This window comes from Phocoena phocoena, chromosome 20 (assembly GCF_963924675.1).
Source record: "Phocoena phocoena chromosome 20, mPhoPho1.1, whole genome shotgun sequence".
In the NCBI taxonomy this organism is placed as follows: Eukaryota; Metazoa; Chordata; class Mammalia; order Artiodactyla; family Phocoenidae; genus Phocoena; species Phocoena phocoena.
In genome coordinates, this window is record NC_089238.1 from 8,884,971 (window position 1) to 8,910,234 (window position 25,264).

The 25,264-nt window shown below is 58.6% G+C and overlaps 1 protein-coding gene across 2 annotated transcripts; it reads left to right on the forward strand.

Moving 5' to 3' along the window:
* STRN4 (striatin 4) lies at window positions 1-24,471 on the forward strand. Of its 2 annotated transcripts, none has more exons than XM_065898472.1 (17): window positions 1-282; window positions 7,080-7,183; window positions 7,687-7,760; window positions 8,716-8,794; window positions 10,659-10,856; window positions 12,856-12,997; window positions 16,534-16,693; window positions 17,280-17,393; window positions 17,732-17,847; window positions 19,685-19,860; window positions 19,967-20,014; window positions 20,377-20,498; window positions 21,693-21,863; window positions 22,020-22,160; window positions 22,614-22,712; window positions 22,895-22,981; window positions 24,302-24,471. In XM_065898472.1, the coding sequence occupies exons 1-17, from the start codon at window positions 1-3 to the stop codon at window positions 24,469-24,471; spliced, it is 2,283 nt and encodes a 760-aa protein (XP_065754544.1). The 2 variants fall into 2 exon arrangements, with proteins under 2 accessions (XP_065754544.1, XP_065754545.1); XM_065898473.1 differs by having other exon boundaries at window positions 17,753-17,847.
* Window positions 24,472-25,264: the final 793 nt, after the last annotated feature.

Consider the following 25,264-nt stretch of genomic DNA (forward strand, 5'->3'; position numbering starts at 1 on the left):
ATGATGGAGGAGCGAGCGGCCGCCGCGGTCGCCGCCGCCGCCTCCTCCTGCCGCCCGCTCGGCTCCGGCGCGGGCCCCGGCCCGACGGGGGCGGCCCCGGTTTCTGCCCCCGCCCCCGGTCCCGGCCCGGCTGCTAAGGGAGGCGGCGGTGGAGGGAGCCCCGGCCCCACGGCGGGACCGGAGCCCCTGAGCCTGCCCGGGATCCTACACTTTATCCAGCACGAGTGGGCGCGCTTCGAAGCGGAGAAGGCCCGCTGGGAGGCCGAGCGCGCCGAGTTGCAGGTGAGTACCGCCCCGGGACCCCCGACCCCCCGCCTGGCCCAGCCCGGCCCGGCCTCACCCGCCGCCGCCGCCGCCGCCATCTTGGAGCAATGGCCGCCGGGACGGCCGGGGGGGCGGGTAGGGGACCGCGACCGGCCCCGAGACGGAGTGAGGGGCCGTCCGAGGGGGATCCTAAGGGCACCCGGGCAGCTGGAGGCGGGAGGGGGGCCCAGGGCCGGGAGGGCCCGACCGCGGCCGCCGAGAAAAGGGGCGCAGGGGAGCAGAACCGGCTGTAAGTGGGAGTGGGAGTGAACGGACCGGTAGGGTTCCTGAGAGAGTGGCCTCGGGGCCCCGAGGGGACCCCAAGAGAACTCAGCAAAGGGTGATGAGAGAGGATGGAGGAGTCTTGTATGTGAGTGAGCAAAAAGCTCCAAGGGTGCCGAGGGACTCCCGCTCCGTCCCCGACCAGGTGCGCGTTGGAGGTGGAGCCCGCTGGGCCCCGGGTGGGAGAGAGGGGGAGTCGGGGGAACTTGGGAGCCGTTGGGAGCGAGAGCGGGTCGGGGCGGGTAACCCGGGTGAGTCGGAAGAGGAAGTCAGGGAGCTCGGGACGGGTTGTGTTTCGGAGCGTTTGGACAGGAGGGACTGAAAGACGGCTGTGTTGAGGACTCGGGGGATGAGAGCAAGGTATCGGGGGGGTCCCCGATGAAGATGTGTGCCCTCCCCTCTGAGGAGGAAACTTTGGGGAGTCCTGGCAGGCGTGGCTTCGGAGGGCACGGGAGGGGGTCCCTGGGTCGGAAGCACGGACGGGGCCAGGACGTGCCCCAAGAACCTGTGTTGGAAGAGCCTGAGAGCCGAAACTCTTTGGGGGTGTGGAGGAGCGGGGACCCCCGCCCTGAGATGGGAAGTGTGTAGGAAGTCGGATGGAGACCCCCGAACTGGAGTGGGGGAGGGTCAAACATGTCCAGCTGTGGAGATGGGAGGCGGGATGGAGAATGTGAGGAGGAATCCGGGGGACCTGAGGGATGGCAGGGGGAGCATTTTGTAGAGCAGGAAGGCAGCCAGAGGAAGCTTCTCAGAAGGATCCTGGGGGGAGGTGTTGTGGAAGTTTCTGGGAAAGGACCCTATGGTTTGTCGAGTAGCTTGGGGGAGGGATGTGCCCTCGGATGATTGGAAGAGGCTGAGGCTGGACTGGGTTTTGTGACCTTGAGAAGTGTGGGTCGATTGGCAGAGTGTCATGAGCCTGGGTATCAGAGTTGTGAGGATTTGAAGGGTCCCTGGGCTGGGGCGTTACTAACAGAAGTCAGTACCTGCTTCTAGCAGCTCGTCTTTCCCCTTCCGATTTGCTATTTCCTATCTAGTTGAGGTGGGGACCCAAGTAAATATCGGATTAGAATTTTGTCCTTAGGATGAATAAAGAGAGTATCCTGCAATTCTCCCACCCCAATAGGGATCTTAGCTGTGTCGTGGCAGAGGCTTGGGGTTGGGGTGGGAGAGAAATCCTTATGTAAGTACCCCCTTGCTTTGGTGTCCCATGGTGTCGCATCTCTACTTACAGAACTCTTCCCCAGGGTACATCTTATTAGATCTTCTCAGTACCCTGTTATGGAGGCAGAGCCAATGGCATTGCCCTCACTTAGCAATCATGATAGCAGCTGCTGTTTGTTGAGCACATATTATGTGCCAGGCACTGTATTAGGCACTTCAGATACATGGTATCATTTAATCCTTGCAACATTCTGGGAGGGTAAGTGATATTATTCCCCCTCCACCACCACCCCCTTTTTTTTTTAATAATCAGAAGAGGAAATGGAGGCATTGAGAAGGTCAGTGATTTATCTAGGGTCACAGCCTGTGGGTGGCAGGGGTGGTCTGTGGGCTTTCAAGCCCATGTATTATTACCTCTCTGACACCCAGGACAGATGAGAAGCCTCTTCCAAGGAAACCCAGTGGCCTCCCCAGGATCATCCAGCACTCATAACAGACCAGTGTACCCTACAGCACTCACCACCCCGCTTCCTCATCTTTGAGACAAACAAGAGAAAAGATGTGTCTGTTCCCACATTTGGTGGTCCTTCCTGGCGTTTGAGAGGAAGTTGTGGATAGCACCCAGTTAGGCTCTCCTTTGTCTAGGCTCCAGCATTTCTTATTTTGTACCTTTATTTTCTTTTGTTCTGTTACATTAGTAAAAATTCAAAGATCTCAGAAGCGTCAGAGCGTATAGATGTGTACACGCGTGCGTGCGCGCGCAAGTGAAAAGGGAAAGTCCCCCCCAACTGTTATTGCTATGAAAGTAATTCACCTCTGTGTGTAATATATGTGATCATACTACATGTATCATTCGGTGACTTTTTTATCCCACATACTCATGTGTCTTTGTGTTCCTTTCATATCAGCAGAGAGAGGTCTTATTATTTTTGAAAATTCCATTCCACCGGTGTCTGTACTGTAGCTCATTTAGTTTGAGCCCTCTTGCTGAACTTTTAGGTTGTTTCCCGTTTCTGCCCGTGGGAAATGGCTGCAGTGAATGTCCCTGTGTTCCCCTGTGAGTATACAGCAGAATAGATGGGTGGAATGGTAGAATAGATGTGTTTATAAAGGGGTGATTAGTTGTGCCAAGTCGCCCCACGTTTACACTCCCAGCAGCAGCACCCCTTTTTATACACTTTTGCTCGAGCCCTTATCACTTAGGGAGGTGTGACTTCTCCTGTGAGATCCTTTAAGGCCTGGACTGCGTCAGATTTTTCTGATAAACTCTGAATACCTTTTCTCCAAGTAGCTGCGTGCAGCTGCTCCTGGCACAGCACCCACGTGCAGTCAGCATGTGGGGAGCGGCAGAAAAGGCAGCCTCTCGTGAGGTCCTGCCAGGAGGCGCCCGAAGATGGGAGCAGGGAGGTGGCATCGACGTGGTCTGATAATAAGCTGGACTTTGCCAGGTAGGGGAATTCCCAGAAGGAGGTGGTGTGGTTTCTGCCCTTCAGAAACTTCCAGGCTAATAGAGAAGGCTGGTTTGTGCAGGAGGTTACAGAGAACTGTACACACTGACGCAGTTGAGTCTTTGATTGCGTGGCTCTGCCCACGATCTCTGGTACTTCTGCAAAGGGGAGCAAGCTCTTTGAGTACCAGAGGGACCTTGGGGGCGGGGCCTGAACTGGACATTCATGTAGGAGCAGCTGGTGGAGAAGGTATGGAGCTGGCCCGTCTCTACTGCCAGCCTCACAAGGGGCTCTGGGGGATCCATGGGGACTCAACCCTGCCAGGGGCCCCCAGACCCTGGGGAGGACAAGTGGAGTGCAGGAGATGCAGGGCCAGATGGGACTGAGCCGGGATGGGGAGTGGGCTGGGACAGAAAGGTTGGGGTACAGAGAGTCATCAGCGGCCCCTCGGAGGACAGATGCTCAGGCCCCTCCGGAAGCTTTTTCCATGCCGCCTGGGTGGAAAGGGAACAGCCGGAGGAGAGGCGGCGGCCCTGTCTCAGAGTGGCAGTGGGTGGATGTGGTGGGTAGAAAACTTCCAGATCCCAGCCTTACCTGCCAACAGATCAGACAGCCATGGCTGCTGGTGTTTGCAGGGTGGGAGGGACTGGCCACCAGCACTTCCCCTCTCTGTGGTATTCCACCAACTCGGGACACTTCAGCCACATGTTTCTGGTTCTCTTTTTTCCCTTCTTTGCCAGAGGAACTGGGAAGAGGCCCACAGAGCAAAGTGAGATTATTTTTGACCGCGGCACATGGCCTGCAGGATCTTAGTTCCCCAATCGATCAGGGATCAAACCCCTGTCCCATGCAGTGGAAGCGCAGAGTCCTAATCGCTGGACTGCCAGGGAAGTCCCCCAGAGTGAGATTCTTGCATCATCATTAGGAGAAGGGAAATCAGGGCTTGCTATGGGGCAAGGGGGGTGCGGGAGGCCAGGTGTGAGGTCTGACCCTGCTTTCTGCCCCTCGACTCCACTTTCTTCCCCCACAGGTGAGGGCCACCTCCTTATTAACTTAAATCCACTCGTTGCCCCCCTGCCTGATCCTAGTGTGGGCCCCTGTCATTTCTCCCTGGGATTCCTGGGATTGCTTCCTTCTGTGACTGGTCTCTCGGCCTTTAGCTTTGCCCTCCCCTCGCCCCCTGCAGCTATCGTTTCTCCACATTCTAGCTTGCGGAATTACCTTTGTAAGATGTAAATCTGATTATATCTCTTCTCTGCTTAAAAAACCCTTCCATAGCTTCCCCTGTGCTCTTAGGATGAATTTCAGACTTGCTCACATGGTCTGTGATCCTTTGTCAGGCCTGCAGCCTTCTCTGATTTTCCTCACTAACCCTTTTACACATTCGGATGCAGGCATACTGGCCTTTGTAGAGTTCCTTAAGCCCACCTTGCCACTCTTATCTCTGGCCTCGGCCAGCTAGATGCTCCAGCCCCTGGCCGACTGCTAATCAGCCTTCAGGTCTCAGCTGAACTGTCACTTCTTCACTCCAGAAGTGGGTTGGGTGTCCCTCCCATAACCACCTCTGCTCCCTCCCTGGGGTCCTAGTCATATCCTGTGTTAGTTGTGGCTGCTCATGTCTGTCGCCTGAGCCAGACTGAGGGCTCTGCGGGGACAGGAGGCACTCGTCTTCTGCGTTCCTTCTCCAGCACCTCACGTAGAACCTGGCCCGTCACAGGCGGTCACCAGTGTCAGATACTGAATGCGTGTGGGCTCAGCAGGCCGCACAGGCACTGGGAAACAGAAGCTCATGGACGGAAGCCCAGAAGGGTGAGGGTACAGGGAGGCCGTGACCCCGGACTTGTATTTGGTGATCGACCTTTTCTTCTCCACTGCTCCCCCACCTTCTAACAACTCATGGACAGAGTAGACCTCAGGGTGACTGAGAAGGTATACAAAGGACAGAAATTCAAACTTCCAAGACATTGATCACGTATGAGTCCACCTGTCTGGCCTTAGGTGTTTATGTACATATATGTTGATTTAAAGTATAGAAAGAAAAAAAGTATTGGGGGAGTCCCTTTCTCTCAATGGACAGATGAGGTTTCTTTTCCATAGCGTACCTGTGACGTGTATTTATTTGTTCGTTGTTTTTCCCACATCCTCTTCTAAAATATAAACCTCATGTTGTTCAGTGCTGTATCCTCTGTCTACAACTGTATCTGATACATAGTTGGGACTCAATAAATATTTGTGGAGTGAATAAATGAATGAATGATACTTTTGTCATGCACTAGTATACATATATGCCTTTTTATTTCTTCAAAAGGAAGTCTACCATTGCAGTTATGCCTGTGGGGTAAATTTCTTAGAAGTGGAACTGCTAGGACGAAAGGCATGTGCATTTAACATGTTTGTGGATATAGCCAGATTGCCCTCCCGGAAGGGTTTGTCAATTTATGGCGCCACCAGTGGTGTCTGAGTGTGCCTGTTTCCCTGGCCCTCGGTGCACATTTGGTTCTCTACTAACCTGTGGGAGAGACCTGGCCCCCGGAGCAGGACAGGGGTGATAGGAGGTCTGTGGGCACAGGGCTGTGCTGTGCTCCAGGTGCTGGGGGCAGATAGGTCAGGGTCCTTTGAGCCCCAAGGCGAGGAAGAGGTGTGTTCATGGGCGTCTGAGAGGCCGCCAACAATGGACAGTCCTTGAACGCGAGGGTTTCGGAACGTTCACCGCCTGGAAAAGGTGTCTGGGGCGACTGGGGGCTTCCGGGGGAGCTGCTGAAGTTCTTCAGTAAGCATTTGATGTGTGAGGATTGGCTTCAGGAAGATGCAGCTGCCTGTGGGGCAGGAGGCCTGTAAGCCACAGCCAGCTCTGCCCGATGGGCCTTAGGTCTCAGAGGGATCCTAGTCCTCTCAAAGAACTGGGCCCATTTCAAGACTCTAGAAGAACAGACAGGGAGAATAAAAATAATAAGAGGTAGGGGCTGGCATTTGTTAGCCTTTCTTCTGTGCCAGGCTTTGGACTGAGAAGAACCTAACCCGTGAGGGAAACAGGCGCAGAGAGGGCCAGTGACCTGCCTAAGCTCACGCAGCGAGTAAGCGGCCGAGCCGAGCCTGGGGCTCAGGCGGTCCTAGCCTGGAACAGAGGAGCCTTGGGGAGAAGCCAGGGAGGAGCCCTGCGCTCAGGGCTTTGCCACTGGGCTTCCGGAACCTGGTCAGGGGCCAAGATCCCGCCTCGAAGGCCGTTGACCCGGTGTCTCCAAAAGACCTGTTGACAGACCAGAGCAGACTGGGGCAGCCCATGCCAGCAGACAGTGTGAAGTGGTTGGCAGGGGCCCTGGGTCGTGGCTGTGGCACGTCTCCCTCACCCTGGGCAGACTCCAGTGGAAAGGTTGGTCCCCACCGTGGGGGTCGGGTGGGGAAGCTTTCGCGCTGCAGCGGGAGCTGAGCCGAGCCGCCCACTCTTGTCCCTAAACGCCAGAAGTAGCTTCCCACGCCTCCCAGAGACAGATGCTCTGGTAGGAGTAGTGGCACGCCACCTCCACCAGCAACCTTAGGGACAGCACCTGCCTGAGTGGGGAGAGGAGGCGCCCAGGGCTGTTAATACCTCCCTGGCCCACCTCCTCCCCAGAGGTGGGGATCAAGTTAGGCCCAGGCTGTCCCTATTTAATTTCAGGGGTTAAGGGCTTCTCTTCAGTTGTTTCATTGCGGGTGACATGGAGACAGATCCAGCTGCCCTTTCACTGCTCCATGGAACCATGGCTCAGGGTCTTCACGCCTGAAGAAGTGGCTGCTGTGTGTTGCTGTGGGGGCAGGGCTGGAGCTGATTGTCCCTGAGTGAGTGACACATGTCAGTGAGCCTGAGCCCTGCTGTCTTCCTGTCTCCCTCTCTCCCCCCCCCCGCAGGCTCAGGTGGCCTTCCTCCAGGGAGAAAGGAAGGGGCAAGAGAATCTCAAGACAGACCTGGTGCGGCGGATCAAGATGTTAGAATATGCGCTGAAGCAGGAAAGGTGAGCCCAGCTGTCCCCCGTCCTGCCTTCAGGGATCAAGCCTTTGGGGGGGGTCAAGCGTTCTCTTCCCCATCACCCAGTCCTGCATGGTTCCAGGAGAGGGGGACAGAACAGGAAATAGTGGGTGGGATTCGGGGTAAAAACTGATAACAGTATTCATAATGGTGGTGGCCCGCTGCGTGCCAAACACCATATATTCATTGTCTCATTTATCCCTTCCAGTGGCCTAATGGGTACAGGTGAGGCTTCCGGAGGGTGAGGACTTCTTCAAGGACTCTGGAGCTGGGATAGCAACCCAGTTTGCCTGACTCCAAAGAGTGGGCTCTTCACAGTGCCATCCATCCGTGATGCCTCCTCCGCCCGGGCTGCTTCCTAATCGGGCAGTTCAGCTTCAGAGGGAGGAGAGCTGATTAGAGAGGATCTGGGATCTGGGATTCCTGAGGTGGGGGCTGGCCCTGTCTACTCTTCCGCGTCTCTCACTGGCTAATCGCTTGATCTTTTAGGGCCAAATATCATAAATTGAAATTCGGGACAGACCTGAACCAGGGGGAGAAGAAACCAGAACTGTCGGAACAAGGTACCCACCCCCGATCCTCCCCTCTTGCTCCCTCCCAACAAAACCAAATGTGACAGAGGAAAGCTGAGATGGGCCACATCTCTCTCACCGTGCTCCACAGAAAGCAGGCTCGGCCGGGGTCGGGAGAGCTTGGGTCTCACTCTCAGCGTCCCTCCCCCGTAGGCTGCTCTGCCAGGTCCTGTGCTGGGCGCTGGGGGAGTGGGGGCAGGGGGTGAAGAAGGCTGGGAGTCCTGCCTGCTGTCCCTGTGTGAGGTAGACAGACACACAAGGCCCGACAGTCTGTGCTCCTGGAAGGAGGCATCAGTTCATCGTCAGGGAAGTAGGGAAGGCACTCCAGGTAGAGGGAGGAGAGTACTGGAGCACGGAGACCTGAAAGAGTGGTGTGTTCACGGGGTCGGGGCCTTCGAGGCCAGGCTGACAGTGATCGTTGTTCTTCATGTCAGACTCCTCCGACCAGAGTGTGAGTTCCACCAGGGCAGGGGTTTTTGTCGACTGATGTAGTCCAGGCACCTAGCCGGGCACATAGTAGATGCCCGATAAATATTTGATGAATAAAACAAACAGATTGTCTCACTTAATCCTCACAACAGTCCCAAGAGGTAGGTGCTGAGATTATTAACTTCGTTTCTCAGAAGAGGAAACTGAGGCTCAGGTAAACTAACCTGCTCAAGGCCACACAGCCGGGAAGCGGCAGAGCCAGGCTGGGACGCGGTCGAGTCTGCCCGTTCGCTCAGAGCTGAGCCCATTTCCCATGTGGGAAAATAACATAAGTAGAGTCTGAGGATAGTCTGGGAATGGTTGGGAAAGTGACCCAGAGACTAGAGAGGAGGAGCACAGGGGCAGAGGGAGGCTTCAGACTCTCTCAGGAAGGGGCTCCAAGGATGATGGAGGAGGTGATGGGTGCATGGTGGTGCCCTGACCAAGACAGCCCACCTCCCTTCTCTCCACCCTCCAGTCTCCAATGGCCCGGTGGAGTCGGTCACCCTGGAGAACAGCCCGCTGGTGTGGAAAGAGGGGCGGCAGCTTCTCCGACAGTGAGTGTGTGGAGGGCAGGGTGGAGGCTGGGGGGCGAGGACACATGTTTGGCTTGGGAGATAAGCCCGAAGACTCCGCAGTCCTTCCTGTCCCCCCGGGGACCCTGAGCTGTCAGGATCCCTGCTGGCCACAGCTGTCACCCCGTCGGGGAGAGCAAGGGAAGACTCCCTGCAGGAGGCACATGTGGAAAGCGACCCCAAGTGCCTCTGTGCCTTTTTTTCCCCTAGGGTAATGTTAAATTGTTTTTTATTAAAGAGATGTGTGTGTTTTAGAAAACTTGGGAAACATAGGGAAACAGAAAGAAAAGGATAAAAATCACTCATCATTCCACCACCCAAGGAATTTCATGCCCCTGTAAACATTTTGGCACATATGCTTTCTCTTCCGTGGATATGTATTTGTGCCTGGGTGTGTGTGTGTGTGTGTGTGTGTGTGTGTGTGTGTGTGTGTGTGTGTTTGATGAAAGCCGGGGCTCCCCCTTCACAGTGCTTCATAATGCATCGCTTTTGCTAAGCGTTGTGAACATCTTCCCACTAAATTACTTACGTTGCACCATTTCAAGACCTGTATAGTAGTCTGTCACGTGGTAATCGTAACTTCCAATGGCCAGTCTCTTCTTGTGTATTTCGTCGAAGGTGTTTTTTTCAGTAGACAGTGTGACAAACACCAGGAAGTTATTTGTCCATATACTTGATTTCCTTAAGCTGAATATCTGGGAGTGCAATTGCTAGCTTAAAGGGTGTGCAAACAGTGACAACAGAAAGATCATCACAGGCGACGCTTGCCGGGGACCTGTTATGAGCCTGACACCGCTCTAAACGCTTTGCACCCAAGGATTCCTCACATAAACCTCCGTGTAGTGTAACTGCTAGCATTCCCCTCGTTTTCACAGACGAAAAAACCAAGGGGCAGAGAGGGTATCTGTTTATGGAAGGTCACAGCTAATCAGCGGAGGGTCTGAGGTGTGATCTCGGGCAGCCTGTCCCCAGAGCCCAACTCCTTCCGCACCACACTTTCCTGCCCCTCCACTAGTAGGGAGGGGAAGCGTCAGACACACACAGGCACCCGAGGTGAGACAGCAGGCCAGACGGCAGGCTGAGGCAGGCGCTGTCTGATGTTCCCAAAGGGACAGGCTCAGGCTCAACAGAAGAGGCTCTGGAGGCGCCTCCTAAGGACCAGCCTGGGACTCGTTGTCTCCAGGCTTTTGAAGCCACAGATATTTTCAGCTTTTAGACCAGTCCCAGCTGGCTTCAGTGCTCGTAATTGCAGAAGTAATAAATGCTCATTCATAGAAGTGAGAACAGTAGATGCCAGAAGTTCCTATTAATATCCCCAATCTCGCTCTCCAGAGGTCACTGCTCTTAAGTTTAGTGTGTTTCTCTGTAGGCCTGGGGAGGGGCGTGATAATATGTGTTTGTGTGTGGTCTACACTTATATGCACACTCTCTTTCCCACAAACACGTGAATTGTAAGGAACGCCTGACTTACAGTCCTTGTTGCACTGCTCATCATGGCCTCTCTCCTTGGCACTCTGCTCTGTTTACCTTGTGCGTAGTGTCCCAGCAGTCATTTGCTCCCACAGTCCTCAGCAACGGACGTGTAGTTTGGCCCCTGCGTTTTGGTTCACCCATATGTGCAGTGTCTCTGCGAGCATCTGTGACAGCACAGTGCCCGTGTAGAAAGGCTTCCACTGGAAGTAGTCTCAAAGGGGAAATGGTAAGGTCAGGGGTATGCGTCTTTGAAATTTTGATGTATAGTCTGAAGTTGCTCCTCCAAAAAGCCTGGCCTAATTTGCATCGGCCCCCCGCAGCATATGAAGAAGCCACAAGGCGCCTGACCCGCCCTGGTTCTGCCTCCCCACAGGTACCTGGAAGAGGTGGGCTACACCGACACCATCCTGGACATGCGGTCCAAGCGCGTGCGCTCTTTACTGGGCCGCTCGTTGGAGCTCAACGGGGCCATGGAGCCCGGCGAAGGGGGCCCCAGGGCCACGCCGGGCCCTGGGGGACTCAGCGGCGGCGAGTCGCTGCTGGTGAAACAGATCGAGGAGCAGATCAAGAGGTGAGCCCTTGGGTCTGGCGGGTGCATCCCTGTGTGCCTTCTGCGTCCTGAGGAAGTCCACCGCGCTCTGGGGGCCGCTTCCTTCCTGGAGTGTATTGTGGGCTCCCCTGTCCCTTCCTTGTGCAGTGTCCAGGCTCTGTCCTGGGTTCCCCTGGTTCCCCTCCCCTGGCGTTGCCTTGCTGCTGTTGTGCATCACAGCTCCCGCTGGCCCGGCCCCCCCGAGGCTCAGGCCTGTGTGCTCCCCGGGAAGCGCCGAGCCCCTGCTGAAGGCAGCGCCCGGGCCACACGCCAGGACCGGGGGCTGAGGGGGGCACAGCGTGCGGTCTCCGACCCCAGGGAGCTCTCACTCGTTCATTCTCTCATCAGTAATTGTAATTTGTCAAAGTAAATAACTTAATGGGTGGTGACGTGAGGTGCTAGGTAAAAGGCAGTGAGAAAGAGTGATGGGAGAAGTAGTACTGCTTCGGATGGGGTGACATTTGGGAAGAGAACTGCGTGGAGTGGAGGCTAAGCCACCCAAGCAGCTGGAATGAGAATGTTCTAGGCGGAGGGAACAGCAAGTGTAAAGGTTCCGGGATGGGAAGGGCCTGGAACGTTCGGGAGCAGCCACAGAAGCTGGTGTGGCTGCAGTGGTGTGAGCACATGGGGGCTGTGGTCTGCGGTGCGCTGAGATCTCAGGACTCAGATTAGAAGGAGCTTGGAGGCTGGTGTTGTGGGAAGCCGGTGGTTTCGAGCAGGGGTGTGACATCATCTGATATACTTGGTCTGCTTGGGGAAGGAGAGGCTGACGGAGGGTCGGGCTGGGAGCCGGGAGGCCGGGTAGGAGATTCCTGCAGACGTCCAGGTAAGAAATGATGGACATTAGTAGTGGAGGGGTGAGAAGGGGTCCGCTTCTCGGTGGGTTTTTAGGGTGAGCCGACACTATTTAAAGGACTGCCTGTGGGAGGAGAGGAAAAGAAATTAGGGGTGACTGAAGGGTGTGGTCTGAGAGCTGGGAGCAGCGCTGACCCAGATGGGGGAGACAAAGGGTGGGGGGGCTTCAAGGGGGCCGTTCAGGACGAGTGGAGTTTGAGGTGCCTGTTTGACCCCCAGCACGAGGGGTGGGGGCGCTTGACTCCTAAACGTACCTCCAGTTCACCAGCACACGGGCGGGTTTGGAAGCCACGGGACTCGGCGGTCACTGAGGCAGAGGGTGTCGATGGTGCTGAGAGGAGGTCCGAAGACCAAGCCCTGGGGGCGGTCCAGCAGAGGAGGCCAGGCCGAGGCAGCTAGTGAGCGGGAGGAGAGCCTGGGCGCAGCGTCCCGGCGGAGTGGCAGCCATCCACCCGGGCAGTTGACAAGAACTCTCTGGGGCATCAGTCCAGTGGCAGAAAAGGAGGCTGTTGGCATCTATCTGAACTTCAAATTCTACCCTCCTTTCTGCCCTAGAGTCAGGTTTGGAAAATAACCTCCTTCGCTAAAACTTGTCATCCTGATGGAGCTGTTAAACAGCGGGCCTGGGTGGACAGCGGAGCGCCGTCTGTCAGTGGGGAGGGTGCAGGCTGTGAGGGCCCGAGTGACCGTGGAGTGACCGGTTCCTCTTTCTTGCTGGGTCTGTCCCCGCCACTCACCTGCTCTGTGCTCGTGGTTGGAGCGGCCGTGGGAACGGGAGCTGCTGAGTCAGTGGTGCTTGGTTGTCTAGCTCTCCTTCTGACTCAGCATATGCCAGGGCCGAGCCGTCAGGGTTGGGGGCTAGTCTGGGACTCAGGGAGGGTCAGAGCTCAGTGAGGGGTTGGGCCTGGTCTGTGGTCCCAATGAGGGTTCCAGCTGGGGCGTGTCAGGCAGAGGCTGGGCTTGAAGCCCTGCGTGTGATCAGAGTCAAGGTTCCTCTGGGGTCAGGGTGGGCTTGGCACTCCTGAGAGCCGGGTCCAGGCTCTGGCCCCCGAGCCTCGGCGCTCTCCCATCTGAGCTTTGTCGCCTGGCAGGACTAATGCCCCCTCTGCCCCCCTGTCGTGGGCAGGAATGCGGCCGGCAAAGACGGCAAAGAGCGCTTGGGTGGCTCAGTGCTGGAGCAGATTCCCTTCCTGCAGAGCTGCGAGGATGAGGACAGCGACGAGGACGATGAGCTGGACAGCATGCAGCACAAGAAGCAGCGCGTCAGAGTGAGCACGGGAGCTCAAGGGGTGCCCCTCCCCCTTTCTGCAAGGGGGCCCTTGCTGTGCGTGCAGAGCAGAGCGCCTCTGAGTGCTCTGGGGCTGCCTCTGAGGACTGGTCTGTGTCCTGATCATGTCCCTTCCCTGGGTCCCCATCTCCTGTCCCGCCGTGCCATTGCCTCAGGTACCTTGGGAGGCGCCTAGGTCTGTTCTATCAGGGCCGGCCCCTTCTCCACCTGCACCCCCGTCATTCTCTCCGTCCTCCTTCCTCGGGCTCAGATGTTCCCGAGAGGCCTTTCCTGAATCTCCAGGTTAGGCCAGCTCTGAGACGCCCTCTCTTCTGTGCCCTCCTTCTGGCCAGCCTGGCCACAGTCGGACTGAGAAATGTTTCGGTGTGACTGCGTCTGTCTCCTGCAGTAGAATGTGCGCTCTGCGAGGCAGGGACTGTGCGAGTCTTTTACTGTTCCCTCCCCGGCACCCTGAGGGAATGTGGCCAGGCCCAGGGCTCAGCCTGGAGCCAGGTCGGGGGACTCCAGGGGCGACTTCATAGGATGTGAGTGTCCAGTCTGCTGTTGGTGGCAGGACCGAGGCCCAGGGACACTGCCTGCATGGTAGAGTCCACATCTCAGCTTGGCCTGGAGATACAGCTCCCACCGCATCCCCCACTCCTTAACTGCCAGAGCCCCATGCTCCCGCCATCCTGACGGCGCTGTCCTTACACAGGGCCGGCTCTCATCTGTCCAGTAGACATCCACGTGGGCCTCCATGGGCCAAGCTCTGTGCTGGCCATGAGAACATGGAGACGCCGAGGTCCGGTCCTGGCGTGGAGGAGCTTAGGGCCAGTGCGGGCTGCTAGGTAGTCACAGGCAGAGGGACGTGCCACAGTGGATGCAGGGACACATGCCCAGGAAGGGGAGCCTGTGGGAGACGGCCTCAGGGGCTTTCCTTGACCCGGCCTTCCCACCCCAACTCTAGCTCCCTCCTCAGACTCACCTCAGGCACCCCCCTCCTCCAGGAAGCCTTGTCTGACTCGCCCTTGCTCCCCTCCCCCCCACAGGGTCAGGAGGCTCCTGTGGGCTCCCCCGTCCTGACCGGGACCATTCTGGGTCCTCCCTGTCTGGTGTCAGGTCTGTTCTGGCCTCAGCTCTATGTCCAGTGTCCCCGGCGTGGCTCAGCGCTGGGTCCCGCGCAGGTCAGGCACTCAGTGAACGCACTGAGGGGAATGGAATGCACAGAGCCGGCACACTGGCACTCGGGTTGCAGGAAAAGCAGGGTGTCACTGAGTCCGGGGTCTCTAAGCTTCTCCCCTGGTCCAGAACGCCTGGTCCCTCCTGCCCCCTGTTGGGATTTTCACTCCTTTTGTAGGTCTCGCCTCAGCCTCCTCTGGGAAACCTTCCCACTCCTCTCCGCTCCTCCCATCAGAAATGATCGCGTATTCCCTTTAGCCTTTGCGTCAGTCACCGCATCTGTCCCACATGCCCTGTCAGGTGGCTCATTACGTAGGGGTCCCATGCTTCCCCAAGCCCTCTGTCTCCACACAGCGGACCTTCAGTGACCAGACCCTGATTCGGAAGACCTGCCCGTGACTCCCAGAGTGGCCGTGGCCTGGCTCTGTAACTGTGGGCACGTGATTCTCTTTGTCTTGGCTTCAGTCTCGGGGACTAATAGTCCCTGTCAGGCTTCCCTGGTGGCGCAGTGGTTGAGAGTCCACCTACCGATGCAGGGGACACGGGTTCGTGCCCCGGTCCGGGAAGATCCCACATGCCGCGGAGCGGCTGTGCCCGTGAGCCATGGCCGCTGAGCCTGCGCGTCCGGAGCCTGTGCTCCGCAACGGGAGAGGCCACAACAGTGAGCGGCCCGCGTACCGCAAAAAAAAAAAATTAGTACCTGTCTCTGGGTTGTTGAGGAATTAGTTAAAATGAGTTCATGCGCACAAAGCCCTTGGCTGCGCGGTGGCTGCCAGGCCAGGTGCTCGGCGGCAGCAGTATTAGCAGTGCTTGGCAGGGGCCTGGCACTAACAGTCCCAGGCAGTGATGGCAGGATGTAACTGCATAGGGCCCTTCTGGTGGACTGACCCCTGCCATTATCTCTCTGGGCAGGCTGTCTGAACCTTGACCCTGGGTCTTCTCCCAGGACGGAAGAGGAAGGCACTCACGTCCCATCCCCCTCCTCCCACACAGGCCAGAGGCCGGCCCTCCACGATGCCTGAGCCTGAGCGTAGCTGCTCCAAATTCCTACCCTCCAGACCCAGCTCAGGAGGCCGAGCCTCTGGGGGGAGGGGCACCAGCCTTGCCCTCGAGGAATTCATGGTCTGACTGAGGCTGGGCCCAGGCAGGGAACACTTAGGAGGGAGAAGCCTTCCTGGAAGAGGTGGTGTTTGGGACCAGTGGTCTCCGAAGCACTTAAAGCAGAACTCGGATTCAAAACTGTATTTGAAAATTCTGAAACTCCCTTAAGCCATTTAAGTGCAGCCTTTGAAGTGCCAAGTACACAGCTCCCGGAGGGCACTTTACGTAAAACACAGTGATGCTTACGCCACAAGAGGGTAAAGAGTCATACGCAAGATGTCACTTCGTGAGGCTGCATCTCAGAGGCGTCCGTGTGGGGAGACACAGGTGTGATGCTGCTTCTAAATCCACACGCCTGGGGTTTGGTCCAAGCCTGTGAACTGAGGAGAACAGGATGATTTGGTTCTTGCTCCGGGTTAAGACCGATTGTGGGAAATAGCAGACTCAGTGTTCACTCGCCCAGCGTTCTGTTTCTCAAAATGGAGGAATTGGGGTGTTTTCTCTCATTCTAAAAGTAGCTCCTGCTTGTTATGTAAGAAAACAAAAATTCAGCCAGTGTAGAAAACTATAAGGAAGACTTGGAGAACCTCAGGTCACCTCACACCCCAGAGCCGTCTTAGTGTATAAGGAATGGCTCGGAGCTGGTGACCTGGGCAAGGGGCTTCACTCTGCTCAGTCTCAGTGTTCCGTATCTGTAATATGGGGATAATAATTACAATAGTAATTATTCATGGGGCTGTGAAATCATATATGTGAAGCTGATTCAGTGCACTGAATAACCCAGAGAGGCTGGCCCAGTAAGTGTTCATTATTATTACTATTGTACCCATGGATCTGTTCTCACTTTGATTGAGCGCCTCCTTCCACTCGCACCCATAGAAACACATATATCTTCCCTCACCCCCGAAACAGGCTGTCATATTATCCGACGTTTTTTCATGAGAAGTACTGTGCTGGGGCGCGGGGCATGGGGGAGTAGGAACAGCCTGAGTGAAGGCCAGGAGGGGGGCCCTGTGCGGGGATCACTGCTGGAGGCAGCAGGAGCGGAAGGGGTCTCCAGAGCCAGGCTGGGGGAGCAGCTCCTCCAATGAGGAACAGCCCTGGATGCTCCCAGCAGGGGGAGCACAGCGTCAAAGTGTGGGGCTGGGGCGGATCCTGCGGGCCGAGGCCAGGAGCCGTGGTTTCTCTGTTCCTGGAGACTGGGTGGGCTTGGGCCCATGCAGGAGCCCCTGACCCCTGGTTGTCTCCATGTCCCAGCTGCCAGCCAAGGCCCTGGTTCCTGAAATGGAGGACGAAGACGAGGAGGACGACTCAGAGGATGCCATCAACGAATTTGATTTCCTGGGCTCAGGAGAGGACGGAGAGGGCTCTCCAGACCCCCGGCGATGCGCCGGAGAGGGGACCCACCACGAACTGCGTGAGTTGGGGGTTTTCTGGCCCACCTTCCTCACTGCAGGCACACACAGCCGCCTGCAGCTGCTTCCTGCCCCAGGGTCTCCACCGGACGGATACATTTCCTGAGAGGAGGGTGGCCAAGGAGAGCGGGAGGCCTGCACCACGATGGCCAGGCCTTCACTCCTTCCCTGGAAAACCCCTGTGGGGACACAGGCAGGCCCGGCTCTTCCTGCAGCAGGGCCTCCAGCCCTCCACTCGAGCAGCCAGTTGTTGGCGGACCTCGGAGGGGGCGGGGTGGACAGGATGCAGACCCGGAGTGGAGAAGGCAGACGGGGCAGTGCAGCTGCTGCTTCCTGTCCTGTGACTCCAGGCTGCGCCGCCCTCGGGGGTCATGTAGGATGGCTGGGGACTGAGGCCCCAGCAAGGGCAGCCCATTGAGGGTCCCATCTCAGTCTGTCTCCTCTGCCTGTCCGCCATCCCCACCCGGAGCCCAGGGCTTCCCGGCCTCCCCACAGCTGCAGGAGAGCTCTCGGTGGTGGGGAAGGCATCGCCTGCATGTGGCTGAGTGAACCAGTCAGTAACTCCTGCCCTGTGCCTTGTCCCTGCAGAAACCCGGCGGGTCAAACTCCAGGGAATTTTGGCCGACCTTCGGGATGTGGATGGGCTGCCACCCAAAGTGACGGGCCCACCTCCCGGCACACCCCAGCCCCGGCCCCACGAAGGTAAGAGGCCCCTCCATCCTGGCCTAGTCCTGAGGGCCCACGGCAGAGGGAGGCTGCAGAGCTAAGCCCAGGGCTTCTGTGTCCTCAGGGTCGAGGCCCAGCCTCTAGTCTGCAGCCTCCCTGTCCCAAAAGTTCGTCTGTCTGTCTCTGTCTCCCTCTCTTTTTGTCTGTCCTGCCTTGTCTGTCTGTCTCTTCCTGTCTCTTTCTTTCCAGCTGTGATTCTTGATCTTGTCCTCTCCCTGTCTCTCTTTCTCACTCCTTATCTCTCTCTCTGCCTCTCTGTCTTTCTCTCTTTCTCCTTGTCCCTCTCTGCGCCCTCCCTCCCCTCCCCCTACCAGGTTCCTTTGGCTTCTCCTCAGACGTTTTCATCATGGACACTATCGGGGGCGGGGAGGTGAGCCTGGGGGACTTGGCAGATCTCACCGTCACCAATGACAACGACCTCAGCTGTGATGTAAGTTCTCAGGGTGCCCACCCCCCACAGGCCCCCACAGGGCATCGGTCGGCGCAGTGCCGGGACTGGCTGAGCTCTGACCGTGTGCCCGACCTGTGCCCAGCCCCTCACACACGAGGACGATGTGAGCTCATTCGCCAGCTCCCTGTTTCACAGAGGTGCCGACACAGACAGGCGGTGGGACTTGACTGGGGTCACCGAGGTTTCTGGCCTAAAAGGCTCTGGCGCCTATGTTTCAGTCATGCTGTCAGGCTCCTTCTCCCGGCGCTGGTCCCTTGCACCCTGGGCTTCCGTGCACCTCAGGTCCAGGACCCACTGCAGACAGGAGGCAAGGGTGAAGGGGGTGCTGAGTCAAAATACAGCATTAGAGGAAGGGGGCTTTGGGCTGGCGGCAATTCGGGGAAGAAAGTCTGCGCAGGGAGTGAGAATTGAGCTGACTTTGGAAGGGAAGGTGACTTTAAGCCACAAAACAAAAAATCAGGCCGATCTGGTATGTTGGGCTGGAATGAAGGGAGACCTTAGGGCCAGTGTCCTGAGATGTGTGGCCGGGCCTCTGGCTGTCCGGGCATCTCTGAAACGGGCGTGTGTGAGCAAGTTCCTGTAGCAGGACATTTACCACAGCTTCTAGCAAGATTTCAAGTGATCCCAGCAAGGATAGGACACTGCTGTGGGGTGTTGGGAAGCGAGACTGGAGCGGAGGGTTTGAGCAGGGAGCACGCTGCAGGGCTCCTCTGCTCTCCCCGAGGTGAGACCCATCCCCACGGGGCAGCGTGCATGGGAGGGGGTAGACCCTCCGGCCTAAACCTCTGTGGCAGAAGTGGTGACCTTGGGGGACAGAGCCCAGATGAAGGGGTTCATCGGGGGTACACCTCATCTTGGGGCAGGGCACTGAGGCTTGACTGACAATCTGCTCGGCTCCTTTCCCGAGTGGCCCTCCCCAGGTGCCCCACCTGGAGAGCGACACCATCGTCCGCCAGGACCTGTAGGGTGTCTCTGGGACTCTCCCTCAGAGGCCTATTGATTCGGCTTCCCAGTCTCTCCCCACTGTGTGCTTGTCCCCATCTCCACTCCGCAGTGTCTGGTCTGCCTCACGTCTCCCTGGGAGACTTCCCTCAGGACCTCTTCACCTCTCTCTCTACAGGCACTCTTGTCTTCCCGAGTCGAGCCCCTCCACGGGGCGGCCGGAAGAAGCTGTGTCATTTCCTTGCTCTAAACCCTTCTGTGGCTCCCCTGTTGCTTGGGATGAGCTGTACATTCGGAGCGTGGGCCACTATTGTGGCTCTGGCCACCCCTCCTGGCCTCATCTCCTGCCGCTCTCTCCCTTGCTCTCTGCATCCCAGCCCTCCTCTCAGGCTCAGGATCCGCCCTTGCTGCCTCTGCCTCAGGGACTTTGCACATGCAGTTTACATCCTCTCTCCCCTCCCCTTATCTGGCTACGTCCTGATGGCTTGTCAGTTCCTCAGGAAAGCCTTACTGACCCCCCTCAGGAGGACAGGCTGCCCCACACCTCCTCTCAGTGCATTTGTAATTCGTGGCACTGCTCGCAGTTCATAATCCTCCGCGCTGTGGAGACGATCTGATTGTCTCCCCCAGGCTCCCTCTGCATGGTGAGATTCCCCAGGGTTTGGGCTCCCCTTTGCCTCCCCAGAAGCCAGCCCAGGCCCTGCACACTGCAGGCACTTGCTGAGTGAGTGAGGGGACACTGCGGGCAAGGAGGAAGTGGGAGAGGGCTGGGCTGGAGGCCAGTCTGTGAGGTGCCCCGTGTGGGGCTGGGAGTTGGTGTCTGCGGGACAGCTGAGATGGACGAGCAGACACTGAGGCAGCTCCCCTACCTCAGCTGTCTGACAGTAAGGATGCCTTTAAGAAGACCTGGAACCCCAAATTCACCCTCCGCTCCCACTACGACGGCATCCGCTCCCTGGCTTTCCATCACAGCCAGTCGGCTTTGCTCACTGCTTCTGAGGACGGCACGCTCAAGCTCTGGAACCTGCAGAAGGCGGTCACGGCCAAGAAGTGAGAGCAGCAGCCCCAGGGTGGGGGGGTGGGGAGGGCACCTGGGCGCAGGGGACAGGGTGATGAGGGGCTCCCAGCGACATCCAGCTCCTCTGTCTCCTCCCAGGAATGCTGCGCTAGACGTGGAACCTATCCATGCCTTCCGGGCTCACAGGTAGGGAAGTGCCCCCAAAGGCAGCCTGCCCCTTGGCCCACTCACTGCCATCCTGGGGGCTGAGGCAGGGTGGCAGGAGGGCTCAGAGTCCCTGTGACCCTCTGCACACACCCCACCTCGTTCCTGGCGCTCTGCAGACTTTCAGTGCCCCCGTAGCTGGTTCTCAGCACAGCCTTCGGAGGAGGAAACAGACACGGGGAGTGGGATAGGCACCTTGCCTGGATGGCACCACCAGAGGTCCAGATGCTGGATTCCTTTTTGCCAGCCTTGAAAAATGCTAGTGGAGGACTTCAGGGTCCCGTTGGGGAGGGGGAGCCTGGAGTTTTTCATCTCCCCGCTTCACCCAACTTGGTATCCTCCAGGGGCCCCGTGTTGGCAGTAGCCATGGGCAGCCACAGTGAATACTGTTACAGTGGTGGGGCAGATGCCCGCATCCATAGCTGGAAGATTCCAGACCTCAACATGGACCCGTACGACGGTTACGGTGAGGACAGCTCCCTCCCCTGCCTTCCTTTCCCCCACCCACCTGCCACCGGGGCCTCTTGGTTCCTGCAGCCCCCAGGCTTCACACTGGGTACTAGGGGTCGGCATTGCCAAGGGCTCCCGGTCTGGTGAAGCACGGGCCAGGGCGATTCAGCACGTGCCCGAGGGTGGGACAAGAAGAGGCAGCAGCGGGGGCGGTGGGGGAGCGTTTCGCAGAGGAGCTGATTGGGGTTGAGCTTTGGGGCCGGGGACCAGCCCGGGCGAAGGCGTGGTAGGCCTTGGCAGCTCTCTGCGCTCAGCTCTGCCCACGTCTGCATGGTCAAGCGGAGGGAGCCAGCGAGGAGCAGGTAGAGCAGGTGAGACAGAGACTAGCTGGGCCAGGCTGTAGGGAGTTTGGCTGTATCCTTGGGCCACCTTTAAGATTAAGTGGAGAAGTGACCAGACTGTCAACATCTGTTCCGTGTCCCTGCCCTCTGACGCCTCTTCTGATAACCCTTTTGATCGCATACGTGGCTCCGTACAACAGGCTGTCATGGCAGAGTTTAGAGACACAACAGGCTGTGTCTCCTCTCAGAGAATGTATACTGTTTTCTGAAGAATGGTCTCACCCTTTCAGAGGTCAAGGGTCAGTCCCAGGCAGTATCTGCTCTAGGCTAAGCAAGTTGTCACACGTCGGCTGTCAGCAGGACCCAGCCAGAGCACCCTGTGTGGACTCGAGTGACCAGGGAGGCAATGGTGGGAACGACCAGAGGGCTTTGGAGAGACCGGACAAGGCCGTGCTCTTGGGCAGAAAACACCGCAGGGACCGAGGGTGGGGCTGACCTACAGCGGCCAGGCTGCAAAGGGTCCCAGGGCCACAGAGCCACCCTTGTCCCTCGTCCCCTTAACTAAGTCCTAAAAGGTATCTTGAGCAGCGGCTTTGTGCCAGGCACTATCGCGGGCCTGTGGGGACGGCAGGGAACAAGGAAATCCCCACCTTCTGGAGTTTCCACTCTGCGGCGCCTTCAGGGCCCTGAAAGCTTCACAGAACAGCTAGCGGTCAGAGCAGGCATGAGGATTTGGAGACGAAGCCGGACGAAAGGGCAGCTCGAGCTCAGTGCCTGCGTCTCGGCAGAACTGGTGCTCCAGGGTTGTCGTGGCTGGGGCCAAGGCCGGTGGCCCTGACGCAGCCCTTCTCTCCCTCCGGCGGGTCCAGACCCGAGCGTGTTGAGCCACGTCCTGGAGGGCCACAGGGATGCGGTGTGGGGCCTGGCCTTCAGTCCCACCTCCCAGCGCCTGGCCTCCTGCTCTGCCGACGGCACCGTCCGCATCTGGGACCCCAGCAGCAGCAGCCCAACCTGCCTCTGTACCTTCCCCACAGCGAGCGGTGAGTGGGGGGGACATGGGGGCGTGCGGGACCCTGACAGGTGGCACAGGAGCCGTACAGAGCTGGAGGCCCCCAGAGGAGGGGCGCCTCCTGCGCCCCCCGCGCCCAGGGAAGAGCGGGGCCGTTAGGCAGCCTTCTCTCCCCCTCCGCCTTCAGATCACGGGACCCCCACCTCAGTGGCCTTCACCAGCACCGAGCCTGCCCACATTGTGGCCTCCTTCCGCTCTGGCGACACCGTCCTGTATGACCTGGAGGCTGGCAGTGCCCTCCTCACACTGGACTCCCGGGGGAACAGCGGTAAGGGAGGCTCCAGGAATGCCTCCAGGGCCCCAGTTTCTCCTGTGGCTTTGGTGACCTGCTGCCCAGTCAGTGGAAAGTGGCTGCCCTGCCCCCTTGGGGGTTCTGGGAGGGACGGAGATCAGGTCCCGGTCACTGCCATTATGGAGGGCACAGTGTGCTCAGGAGGGCTGACTGGAGAGACATCACGAGGGACTCGCCCATGGGCCACTTGGTGGAGCAGAAGGACCGTCTTCATGTTTGTCATCCCTCCTGCTCGCCCCGAGGCCATGCAGTGTCCATTGCACGGATGAAACACGGGGCCCAGGCGGGAGCGGCCGGAGTGCCCGGCCCTGCTCGTTGTCTAAGCAGAGGATGGGCATGGGATGGTGGTTCTTCTCTTGTCTTTGTCCCGGTCTCCCTGACTGCCTCCCACCCTTGACCTCTTCCCCTCTCCCTCGTTTTTCCTGTCAGGCCCAGCCCAGATCAACCAGGTGGTGAGTCATCCAAGCCAGCCCCTCACCATCACCGCTCATGACGACAGAGGCATCCGCTTCCTGGACAACCGGACAGGTGAGGCCCAACCTTCCTGGCCCCCCTTCACGTGTGCTCAGGGGGAGCAGGGGTCGACCAGGCTCAGATGGCAGACCTCCTGGTGTCCACGTTGAAGGCTCAGTGTCCCTTCTAGCCCCTTCACCTTCCCAGGCAAGGCGCAGAGTGGAAAGTAACCTGCTGCCCACCCTCTCTCCCTTCAGGGAGATCCGTGCACTCCATGGTTGCCCACCTGGATGCAGTCACCTGCCTAGCCGTGGACCCCAATGGCGTATTCCTGATGTCAGGAAGTAAGTCGGGAGCCTCCTGGCTCCTAAGGAGTGAGGGCGTGTGCCTTTTCTGGCAGGCTGGGGAGAGGAAGAGGAAGAGACCCAGGCTCTGGTCCCGAGGGAGTACTCCGGGGGCTCCTTGAGGGTGGGGAGCTGGTGGGAGTGCTGTCCGAGCAGGGGCCTGGAGCCCCTCTGTGGCTGGAATGACAGTGGTCACAAGGGTGGGGACAGCAAAGCACAGCGCACCGGAGCCCACCGTAGGCCCTCTCCCGCATCATCTCACTGGATTTGAATGAGGTCGGTACTGTTACTCCCACTCCACGGATGTGGTGACTGGGGCTAGAGAAGTCATTTCACTTGGTCACAGCCCACAGGGCTGCAGGAATTGAAGTTCAGGTTTATCTGACTCTCGGTCCCCACGAGAAATTTTAGCATTTGGTGCACCTGCTTTCTGTGGATAAAGGCACTGAGCCCCAGTGAGTGTGGAGCTGCAGCTCAACGGGATGGGCTGGGACTTGGGCGGATGGAGAAGGGGCTGAAGCTCCCCAGGGGGTGAAGGGTGTGCGCTGGCGGTTACGGAGGCCTGACCAGACTGAGCCTGCCCCGGGGTGTCAGCGAGCGAGTGCACACACAGGCGTGAGCAGTGGCAGTGGAGGGCGGGGGTGGCCCAGGACGGTGCTACAGCTGTCTCCAGGGAGGACGCCGGTTGAGGGAACAGTCAGTGAGATCAGGCCCAGGCAAAAATTCAGTACAGGGCCCAGGTCCCCCCACCGCAGTCCACCAGATCCCGGTAATGCCTAAGTCCGGCGGTCTCCCCGCAGTGGCTCATGGCCCCGAGGCCTGGCGCAGTCTACTCCCCCCACCCCCCGCCTGCCTGCTCAGGCTGTCAGTCTTCAGGACCTGCCCCTGGCTGTCCCCGCTGCCTGGAAGGTTCTTCCCCCTGCCCTACCCCCTGGGCCACAAGGTCCTCAGACTGACTGACTTGTGCTCACAGCACTTGTGACCATCTGGCCTCGTTTATCCTGTTCTCTTGTTTACTGTCTCTCACACACTGGGACGCAGCACCACGGGGGCAGGGAGATTTGCCTGTGCACCACGCCCCCGAGTGCAGGACACAGTAGGTGCTCAGTGAACACTCGGTGCCTAGATGGCTGGATGATAGGCTGGTCAGAAGGGCAGTCCTTCACACTGGGCATCTGGAGGCAACTGGGCAGAGGAGCGAGCCCCACCCAACTCCCAGGCCTTCGGATGAGGCCAGGTTCGGGGAGCAGGTCTGGGCAAGGAGGCAGGGGGACCCGGAGCTGCTGGGTGATGTCCACGACTGCTCCCACATCTGCACAGGCCACGACTGCTCCCTGCGTCTGTGGAGCCTGGACAATAAGACATGCGTTCAGGAGATCACGGCCCACCGCAAGAAGCACGAGGAGGCCATCCATGCTGTCGCCTGCCACCCCAGCAAGGCCCTAATCGCCAGCGCGGGCGCCGACGCCCTGGCCAAGGTCTTCGTATGATGCCCACCTGGTCCCGCCCAGGCCGCCACGCTGGCTGGGGAGCGGGGCTGGGCAGGTGGGACTGAGGTGAGGGGCCAGATGGGAGGGAGGCTTGGCTTGGGAGGGCAGAAGCCCCCTGCATCCTCACTCCCGATGGGGCCCTCACAAACACCCCTTCGCCTGGCATTTCCAGAGGGTGCCAAGACCCGAAATCCTAGTTGGGATGCCCTCTGAGAATTGCCAAGGTAGCCCCTGGGCATTCAGAGGAGGGGCTGGGGCCTAGAGGGGCTGGAGCTGCCTGGCCTCTTGCACCCTGGAGGTCATGGTCCAGTCTCCCCTCCCTTCTGCCCCCCATAGGTGACTCCAGCCTTGGTCTGGAGGCCCCAAGGCCTGGCTTCTTCCTGCCTGCCTTGGAGCCTGGTGGTGCTAACTGGCCCTTTCCCCAGGAGGCCCTCCCCTCGGCCCGTCCTTCCCCAGGGCATCCCGCTGGGGCGTGGCCTCCTTCAGGAATCGCCCTCCAGGATGGTCTCTGGGAATTTTCTCTTCACCCTGACACCCACTCCAGGTCTCTGAGCTGCCTTCTCAGGGGCTGTACAGCCAGGGCTGGGTGTCCTTAGGGATTAGCTTTTCCAAGACGCCAGAAGGTGCCAGGTTCTCTCTTTGAACCCCTGACCCCTCCTTTCCACCTCCCTGGACCCGGGTGGGAGCTGTGCCAGGAGGAGCCCCCGATGCCCCTGCTCTGGGTCTGCCGGGGCCCTGGAGCCAGCTGTAGGCTGGGCTGTCCTCCGTGGAGGTGCGGGCCTGGCCCGCCCCG